At 41.5% G+C, this 10785-nt stretch overlaps 1 protein-coding gene across 1 annotated transcript; it reads left to right on the top strand.

Moving 5' to 3' along the window:
* The first annotated feature begins 5262 nt into the window (after positions 1 to 5262).
* LOC145453964 (uncharacterized) lies at positions 5263 to 10378 on the top strand. Its single transcript, XM_080331926.1, has 5 exons — positions 5263 to 6561; positions 7257 to 7413; positions 8334 to 8417; positions 8524 to 8621; positions 9252 to 10378. Exons 1-5 carry the CDS (start codon positions 6281 to 6283, stop codon positions 10228 to 10230), a joined length of 1599 nt encoding a protein of 532 aa, XP_080188052.1. The 5' UTR covers positions 5263 to 6280; the 3' UTR covers positions 10231 to 10378.
* The last annotated feature ends 407 nt before the right edge of the window (positions 10379 to 10785 follow it).

The raw sequence follows: 10785 nt of genomic DNA, 5'->3' as shown, positions 1-10785 counted from the left end.
TTTGATTGACACCGTGTTGTGGCTCAATAAAACCTAGAGCTAAAGATCTTGTTTTACCGTTATAACAAACGTGAGATTACAGATCGCCTGTAAATAATATACACATTGATATATACATATCGAGGTTAAGATACATGTTGCAATTTGAGTAGACCTTCATTGTGAAAATAATGACATTGAGACGGAATATCAAAACAACGCACCGGATTGTGAGTTCCCGACAACAGCGCGAATTTGCATGTCGAGTGACACACGTTATTACGGGTTTCGCCGTCATGCTACATATATCCTATGTGTGCATTCGTAAACAGAATAATTGACGTTTGGACGACCACAAAACAGCTTTTGCTGTTCCAATTCTATAGTCAGCGGCGGACTACATACCATATCCATATATAACCCCATTATTGTAATTAGACTATGGAGATTATAAAAATAAATCATCTTTCAATATTTCGTAGTTGATCAGTTTGGTGATGATATCAGCAACATTTGAAATAATACATATAAGTTAGTTTGACATGAATTTACAAAGTATAGTTTTAGTTAGCTTTCGTGATTATATAGTTTATCCCTCCCCATATTATTGCGTATGACTCGACACTAGGACGGCCGCGACCGGCATTTCGTTGCAACTTTGAAGAATAGTATTTCGTCTATTAGTAATTTTACTGCAGAAAGTGTTAAACGTGAGTAGAATCAGTATATTGTAAATGTGAGGCAGACTATAACGCCCAAGCAGAGTTATAAAATGTGGGTTGAACATGAGTTGAACTCGAAACCGAACAGTAAACACAATGACTTGGACTCGGACTTGACTCAGTCATGAATTGTAAATAACTAGACTTGACTCGAGTCAAGACTATAGAAGTGAGATTGACTTGCGACTCGGAATCTTGAGACTTGGTTACAACCCTGGCTACGACCCATATGCGTACATCGCCCTTTATACTATAGGTAGGTATATTTTGTAATTTTAAACGTTGAGAGATAAATCTAGGCATAGTCCGAACCCCTAGGCCTAGAAGATTCTGGTTGGTGTGTCATGTGACGTGACAATGTTAATCTAAACACAAATCACTTTTTGACTTTCGTTCTACGCCACAATCCGTTTAAGATATTGTCGAAGTAGTAATCGAAGTATATGCTCGGAATCATTCGGAAGTTCGCTGCGACTTGACTGAAATGCCCTATAATAATCATAACTCCGGTACTTGTTGGTCAAATTCTAATATATCCAGTAGTGTGAGGCGGATCGACAAATTCTCTGGTCCGGCTCCGATCCGGTTGTTCAATTCTCTGGTCCGGCTCCGGCCGTAACAGAAAAAGTACTGATCCGGCTCCGATCCGGCCAAAATTGTGAAAATCCGGCCGGATATCCAATCCGGCTCCGGTCCATGTTCCGCACTAATATCCAGGCCCTCAAAGCTCCTTATTTGCACTCGGTATTAATTGTTGGGCTGTCTAGAGAATATTCTCTGTCCCAGGAACAATTGGGCAGCACGGGACTCAGTTGTGATTTAACGTGACAAACTCTGTCACTTTGCGGGGAAATAGAATCATGACCCCTATCCGGATCAAACCCACAAAAGCGGCGGGGGCGAGTCCTATTTATCCATAACCAGCATAGTGAGATATTTCTCGAAAATCAGTATAGTTTTCGCCTATAGGCTAGGTGTATCTTTAGCGTTTAAGTTCAGTTCTTGCTGTCACCGTGATGCAGGGTGTGATAAGTTGCACTTCAATGAATTTTGATATAAAAGACGTTTAGATTAGTGAAAAATTCTGCTGTCTCACAAAAATGTTCAGTAGTTCGCAGTGTAGAACAAGAACCTCCGAAATATTCCGGTCTGCACAAGTGAATAGAGCGTTCGCACCATCCCTAGAAAGCATAGTAGTTTTCATGCCTTCAACCTGTTCTGGACAGCTCGTGACGAAATATCTCCGAAATCCCAACCAATCAAATTATCATTGACCTCTGCGTTGATCTAAAAATAGCCCATAATACATAGTCTAAGAAAACCTTGTCCAATTACGAGCTATACTTACAGTTCACTTGACTTGCAACGAAAATTTATAAACATCCTTCAGTTCTAGCGCACTACAAAGCGTACGCAAAGAGTCAAAGGTTGGTATACGCAGCTAACGAAAGTAGATGCACGTGTCTGACAATAATAATTGTCTTCCGTTTTGGCATGTTGATTTGTTGTGTTGTACTATGATCGTAATGATATATATGTGGTGTTAATAATGAGTCTGCTATAGCGGAGTATGGTATCGTACCGGATGCATCTGCTTGTAGATATCTCCTGTAGTGATGGAACGGTTAAAAATGGAATAATAATGAGACTTTTGATGTTTCTTTACTCCAGAAGTTGTGGAGGTAATTAAATCATTATTTAACGGAAATAGACTTGCGACTTTATTAGCAATTAGCGAAATCGTCGCAGTTGAGTATTGGCAGTCTGCATTGATCCGCAAATCCGTTGCCGATGTATCGTTTCAAGGGAATTTTTGAGGCAAAGACATCCTAGACTCATATACTTGATATGGTGGTTATGGCAACATCTCTTGCCAGGGTCCCTATATTTTGAATTGATTGCAGATCACATCAAAACATGTCATATGTCTTCCCGTAATGCTTGTTGCGTTTTGGAAAATAATGTCAGTTTGTTGGCGAGTGGCGTCAGGCCCGCGGCCTGCGATACGTGGATCTGGATACGTCCATGTTTACGTTTCCGAAAAATGTGTAATATTTCTGGATTCGCCAAAATATCCTAGATCCAGAGATTATATCCATGAATTTTACGTTTTATGTTTACGCTTTCTTGAAAGATTGTTTGCGACTGTGTGAGTTCAAAGCGGAAACTGAATTCCGTATAGGCCTACATTGTTAAAATTTGATCGGACTTGCAGACAATGAAGTTGAAAATGGCACTAGATATCCCTGAAAATGGCCAACCAAAAAGTGTTACCCAAGAAGGATGTACCTTTTCACTTTACGTCGAACACTGAACAGCTAACTGAAAAATCAGCCCATTACTTAATCTAGAGCCCCTGTAAAATGCTGTTGTTTATTTGTTGCTTTTCCATGGTGTTTCGACACCACTTCTATTGTCGTTTTACACCAGGCCGATATTCTTATTATTGATTGCTGAATCCTGAGCTACCAACTTATAAGCAAGGACTAATTTCGTTCTAGGCTATCGTACGACGCGGTACCCGTAAGGCTTGTGAAGTTGAACGAGGATGTTGGGTTGGCACGATGTGATGAGTAGCCTTAGGCAGCCCCTTGGTCATTTTGTGTGGACTTGACTGACCCTGACCCTATTCTTCTAAGGTCGATTGTCCGCCGAATAGGAACGGGATTCCGAGATAGAATGTTTAGGATCACTGTGATCTGTGACTTAGTGGTATGGCTGGGCAAAATAGATTACCTGAGTGATTCGATTCTAAATCATGTATTACGCTTCGAGTCGAGTATTCGAGTATATCACTCATCATGACGTTACAACAGATTGCACAATGTCAAAGTTCAAATATTTACCTTTTATGCCACCTCAAAGCCTGTTATCCGTCACATTGAAGATACTTTGGTATTTTTTCGGCCATACCGATTTTATTGGACTTCTTGACAATGTTTTGGGATGATCATGACTTCGAAAATGTGATATTTCCAGTAACGTTCGTAGCTTTGTTCTATATGTTTCGTATGCTGCGACACGGCCGATCAAGGTTCCAAGGCTTCCTCAGCGGAAAATAGTATCAAAACTAGAATTATCGATAGCAAATTACCTTTCAGTTGCGAGAAGCGTATAATTTCAGTACTCGAAAAAATCGTCTTTTAATACTCGAATCGAATCATTAGAATTAATACTCGATTCAGATTCGAGTACTCGAATCATTGTGCCCAGTCCTACTTAATGGTAATTCAGTGGCTTGTCTTGCTCGGTATTGTCGGATAACACCGTGATGACGTCAATGTAACTCCACGCGACATTCTAGATTAAGCCACTATAATTCGGATACTTACAAGACTCCAAAATGCAAGTTTGGCAAGGTGGGCGATGTTGTGCAGAGAGCTTATTACCGGCATTTGTCAGAAGAAATCATTCAAGCATCATGATCTCAAGTACACAAAAAGAAGCTGTACCTGACGTTTGATTGTAGGGTTTGGCAGATGTTGTTACTGCTCGACTGTCATCACTGATCACCTCAGACCTCTCCGTAATTCCTTCTACGAATCCACACGACATACAAACATACACAACCCAGGTGTACGTTCACGCTGTCACAAAATGATGTCATCCTATCCGGAAGAATGCTTGTTCACTATTTTGAGAATAAAAACTTTACCGAAAGCCGGAATTAATTACGACCGACTAATTAGCAACAAGAGAAAACTAACAATCGCACGATGATATATAGCTTGCATGTATGAGTGGGCTACGTTAAAAGCAGTTGTAATGCTGGCGGACCTATATACCTGGGTTACGCAGAAGTCGATTTTAAACTACAAACATTTTTAAGAATCTGGCAATAACTTGTTATTTGAATATTTGTCCGCATGAACAATACAAACCAAAAACGTGCACCAGGCACACTTCAAGTATACCATTGCCGAGAATTAGTCGATCTAATGAAAGAGCGGCGACGATTTAAGACATCGCATGGTCTTTCATATTCCATAACCAGCTAACCACACTTACGAAGTTGCAAAGTAGACTATACTTGGAACATCATTTTCTACTTATACGCATGGACTGCGTCAGACTAGCTGAAGATTACCGAATAAATAAAGTTAGAATCAATATGCCACGTCGAAAACCAAAATCATTGTTTACGTTCTTTCTTACTAAAGCAATTGAGTAATGTAATAGCTGTAGTAATTTAAAATAGATCGATAGAGGGAATTTCAATTCGACGTGGTTCAGCCAAATTGATGATTTGGTAAGGTACCCTGATGATAAAATTGTCAGCTCGATATATCCGGATTCAGATATTACATTGCGATCCAGATTGGATACGATTCGGATTCGGATACATAAGCATCGTCACACGGATATCCCCACCTGGTTTGGGCGATCTCTCATTGTGAAATGAGATGATTGATCGGAAACCATAGTGCTATTTGGACGTTAAGGTAAGATTCGACTTTACGTATCTGAAAATACAGTGGAAATGCTGATAAACTTTAAGTCTAAGAGATCACAACATACCTCGCAAATTGATGCAGTCAAGATTGTGAAACTTATATATCGGTAAAAAGGCCGGAAATGTCGGTCTTAGTCGGTTTGATGCAATGCGTCATGTTCATATGCCTTCATACCAGGAATGATCAAAAAGGATGGTCCGTCTATAGTAGAAAAACAAATCCATCCATTTCCAGAGACAACACGAAAATCCCCTGTGCGCTTGTAACACCTATAATTTGGAAAATGCGTTGTGTAGATCAACGGGGAAAGTTGTAGGATTATTCCCATTGCAAACAAATTAATTAGCTGGTCGTTTCACACCTATAAAAGACGCAAAATCGGAATATGTTTATACAAGTATTGGAGTGCGTGGATTAAGTGTTTGGTTATTACATGGACACCCTTGAAATAACTGTTTCTTTTGTATTGTGCGAACGATTTGGTTTACTTAACGGATCGAGATAAGTATCACTCAAAGGAAAAGATTACCTCGTATCTATTTTGATAGGCTGGTCGAAGACATATTGATATCATTAAGTACACGCGTTTGACTCCGCAGAACGATTAACCTAATGAATAGTTTGCTTATACGGCGCAGTTATTTTCGATGTACGGCAGTCAATTTGAAAGTAGGAGATTCGAGAGATTCATAGCTTGTCGCGCAGAAGAGTGTTGTGTATAATTTGTGTCATTGTTACCTTTTTCTTATCTACCGGCACACCGTCTGAGGACGTATTAGAAGATGCAGACCGGCAGGATACTCAGTTGCATGTCCGTCAGCTCGCTGATAGGTAGGAATACATAAGCAGTCGTAACTTTACGCCAATGTGTTTCGTCGAATTCGCACTATTGATCAATTTTACAGCCTAAAATGGCAAAGAAGATACATTTCATATTACAGGGAATATTCACTGTCACAAATGAGATTTTTAACGACAATAGACCGTGCAGGAGAACAGAAGCGATTAGATGTGCGTTAATGAGTATATACCGTGTATCGTGTGTATATATTATCCAGTTTGAACATACCGGAAGAGATTGTTGCTAACATCGCCGACATATTTGCGTTACAGCGAATTATCTTAATGTCTGTAAAAGTCCTAATGAGTCCAGACATTGCGGCAACCGGCTCACGTCGGCCCTCCGACACCGCTTCGGTGAAAAGTGAACTAAGCGATTGTAGCAGTGAAGAGAAATTTCTGCAGCGATACCCGGAAGAATCGGTTTCGGAAGAGGAGGAAGTCCGGATGGAAGACGAAGACATTCGAGAGGGCTTGTGGGATCGACAGTGCGATGACGTGACGCCCGCTGAAAACGAAACTAAAGAACAGAAAACAACTTTACCGCACCAAGAAAGTAACAGCAGGTTCGTGTATTTTATGCATTAAAGATCTTCCGAGTTTTAAGCCGACTATGTATCTCCTTGTTTCATTTGCGTTAGCGCGCACGAAGTAATTAACTAGAAACAAATTATGCAACATTTATAACACACGGATCTGAAAAGTTTGGATAGTGGTCAGCCTGTTTCATATATGGGTATGCGAATTGTCTGAAAAAAAAAACAACGAAATACGATGGGTTGTGCGAAAAACGTAGAGACCAGCGTCCTCAACAAAATGGAGGGCGGTGATATTCCTGATGTAAGTTATGACTTGGTGAAGGTCTGTGAATACCAACGTTCGATGGAGTTGTACTCTTAACTGGTGGACGCACTGTTTTGGTGATATGTAATATATAATAAACCCTGCCTAGGATTTGAAATTTATCCCGTGATTTAAGCCTAAAGATTCGCTAGTTGAGAAAGTGTATCACAAATCTCCAACGATAAGTTTCATTCTCATATTACTGACTAGTTTGATTGAATTCGGATGTTTTCGCATACAAGGAAATACTTGATGAATTAGCACGAATGGCATGTTAGATAACAAAGCTTACGTCCTGAAAAATCGAATTTGAATACAGCATATCGCAGTTTAAATTGTTTTAGAACCATGTAATTCGTACCGTGGATAACTATAATTCGTTTATTTTTCAATACTAACTTTGCCCGTCTATTTTCAGCACTCCTCCATCGAATAAATTCGGCAAAAAGCCGCCCTATTCCTACAACGCCCTGATTATGATGGCGATCCGGCAAAGTCCACAGAAGCGCCTCACGCTGAGTCAGATTTACAACTTCATTACCACGAATTTTCCATACTATAAGGAAAACAAACAGGTTTGTACCGTAAACATGTCGAATCACATTTAAGAAAGGTTATACATATGAGACACTTGTATCGCGCATGTCTGTTTGTTGAGGGATAACTTTTAGCACGTGCTCTGTCGCCGCGCGACATGATTACTCATTTATCAACTTGGCTTTTGACGACTCACTTCTTAATTGACCAAAGGCGTATACATTCTACGGTTATGTTTATAATTTAAGTGGTCATTTATTTCGGTGAGGTTTATGGGTTTTCTCATTACCTCCAATAATTTACGACATTTCGTAATAACACGGACGCACTTTGTTTACATCTGCTTGTGTAATTGATTGGGATTTGTTGGCAACACAATTTGCTTTGATCGCAGCATTGCACAATTCCTTTATTGTCGGTATTACACTGCGAAACGTATGCATATCGGTTTACACCTACCGAAAAATTCGTTTGATATGGGCTTAGTTCGGATAATCCGAGCCATGCGTCACGACTTTTCGGCTATACCGAAACATATTTGCCAGCTAGTTTTCCTGTGATTTGTATTGTCGCTGCCGAAATTGAACGGCACCTAATTTTGGTAGCTGCGGTCTTATTATTCGAATAAGGTGGATTAAACGTTATTTCTCGCGACCACAGCGTCGCCGTGTACTGACAGGATTTGATGCGTTTGAGCCTTTTTTTTGTACAAAGTCTTTACAATCGCTTTTCCAATATGTATACAGTGGCGTGTTTTCATGTTTCCTGCAATCCGTATAATAAGCGGCGGTCGCTTTGATCGGTACCGTGATATAGACCCGACATCTGGATACGTAATGACAAAACGCGCACTTCGTATTTAATTGTTTACAAGTGCAGAATTCGGATAAGTCGCGCGAGCGTATATGTTGAAAAACACTTTCCGAGAACGAAAGGCAACGAGTCTCTTGTTTTTCAGGCGTGGCAAAACTCCATCCGTCACAACTTATCACTCAACAAATGCTTCTTCAAAGTGCCAAGACCATACGACGACCCGGGGAAGGTAAATACGTTACCTTTGCGTTCGTTTCTACGGAACGCTTACTTACTTTAGGCCAACGCCTAGTGTTTACCTACAAAATGGAGTAACCGACACTGCTGTCTTGCAGGGCAACTATTGGATGCTTGACCCGTCCAGCGACGATGTTTACATTGGAAGCAGCACCGGGAAGTTACGACGGCGAAGTACCAGCGCAAGTCAGACTAGGTAAGTGCGTAATTGTTGAAGAGGTGGCCAAAATAGCCAAAGTTGCCACACAAGTAGATGTAATGCCGTAAATTTATACTCATATGCAAGTAGAAGTAGCCAGTTCCAAGCAAGTAAAAAGCAAGTATTCAAGGTCAAGTTTTGCTACAAATAAACAGAAATCTGTCAAGTAGAAGTGTTGTTGATGCTGCTTTTGTATCAACGGTGTTTCAAATACTATGGTCCGGGGCCTACGTTAACTTAGTTATCGTACTCCAGAATTCCTACTTAAGTGTTGGAGATTTATCTAGGCTCCTCGCCATCTCATCCGTGTAAGCGATGTCTTATAAAAGCCTACAAGTGGGCCGTGCTAAAAGTAGGCAGCTACGGAATAAAATGAAGAAAATTGGCCTGGTGTAAATTACCATAGTAGTCGGCAAACACCATGAATACCACACAAACAACGATAGCACCAAGCCGACATTCCGTATCATTCTACCTGAGTATTTTTCTTCCTGATCTGGCGACTTGAAGCAAGTATAAATGGAATTAGGTAAAACGTACTTATGAACTTCGAAAAATTAGAAGTATTCATTACTGGGCATCTCCGAATTGTTCTTATATGCATTGAATTCTATTATTTATGTTCAGAGGCAGACTGGCGCTGCGCAGACGCGCTTTCGCACAAGCGTTCGGCTCGTCTGGTTTCGGGGGATTCCTGCCGCCAACGAATCGCTTGGGGTTGGCCGGTCCGACTCCTATGTACCCTGCAATGCTCGCCGGATTACCGCCCAGTCATTTGCAGCCGAAATTCAGCGCCTACGACTTGGCGTCTTCAAGGAACCAACCAGAAATAGACGCTAAACTCGACGAGGCACTGCGTTGCAAGTCGCAAGTTGAGCAGGCTCAACTGTTACGTCAGCACCTCGGCATGCAGCACGAAGTTAACGCGCAAAACGCGTCGAGCGTTTACATGTGGAGTCTCGCGAACGTGCTGGCTGCGTCTCGCGTACACGACGAGAACATGTACGCGTCAAATCCAAGTTTGATCAGACCTATTCCGTCGTATCCTGCTGATAATCTCACCCCGTCGTCACTATTGCAATCTGAGATACAGCCTTCTTCGGCGAAATATGAGCGTAACTCGATACGGTGTTCAGAAGCAGGGAAAATCAACACGGAGCGAAGGCGCAGGTCGCAAGAAGCCCCGTTCTTTCAGGCACAGAACAGAAGTCACAAGACAAACGAGGCCAGTCACAAAAGCGATGTCACAACTGATTCGCACGTCAAGCATCGCAACCCTCTTTACAAATCCATCGAGGAATTGATCTCAAAGTCGCCGGCGCAGTCATCGGCCAGTCCGGTGCCTAGTCTATCCCCTCACCACCAAGCAATGTTGGGATTACCGGCGATACCGGGCATGTACGTCCCGTCTGCGTCCGCAGAAATGGCGGCGGCACTGGCGGCTTACAGCGCGCGGGTCAACGCCATCACATCCGAATCTCAACGACTCTATTCCGGCAACCTGTTCAATCCCTTTCAGTACGCGGTCCCGCAACAGCCGCACGTGAATTTCTCTACTCCCGCCCTTTCCACGGCACCGTACGCTAGCAGCAATCCCACTGATTGACACTTTGAGTACTCAATGTTTCTTTTCGATATTTATTAAGCCATGTCGGATGATATATTGCCAATCCGTTTCTGTTACCTTTCCGAATACGAAAACTGTTTGTTTGTGACGTGCTGTCCATTTATGATTAAACGTATTTCGTTCAGAACCTGTCTGCTGAGTAATGTTTTGTGAGTAACTTCCTAGTGTACATGGGACAAACTATATCCAGGGCATCAGCACTATAACATCGATTATACGGTGTCTTATGCGAGTTGGCGTTGACTATAGTCAGTGTACACGAATGTCGACTCCTGTTCGGCGTGCTGGTTTAATCCGCGTGATCCATCATATGAAAAGAAACAACAGTAATTGAGGCCATGATGTCATAGTAAACTATGTCGTCACTCACTGCTAACATTAATTCTCCGAGAATTTATAAGCACCACAAATTTGCGAGTACAATTATGAAAATACTTAGTCCACTCAGGATTGGTCAAAACATATTTTCGTCGTAGCTCAAAAGTCAGATTGCGAAATTATTCCCAAAAAGTAAGAAAAAGTTCATTGTCTAGT

Source organism: Botryllus schlosseri, chromosome 13 (genome assembly GCF_051294905.1).
Source record: "Botryllus schlosseri isolate E-star chromosome 13, Bs_hap1, whole genome shotgun sequence".
Lineage (NCBI taxonomy): Eukaryota > Metazoa > Chordata > Ascidiacea > Stolidobranchia > Styelidae > Botryllus > Botryllus schlosseri.
This window is presented reverse-complemented; position numbering and strand designations above follow the sequence as displayed.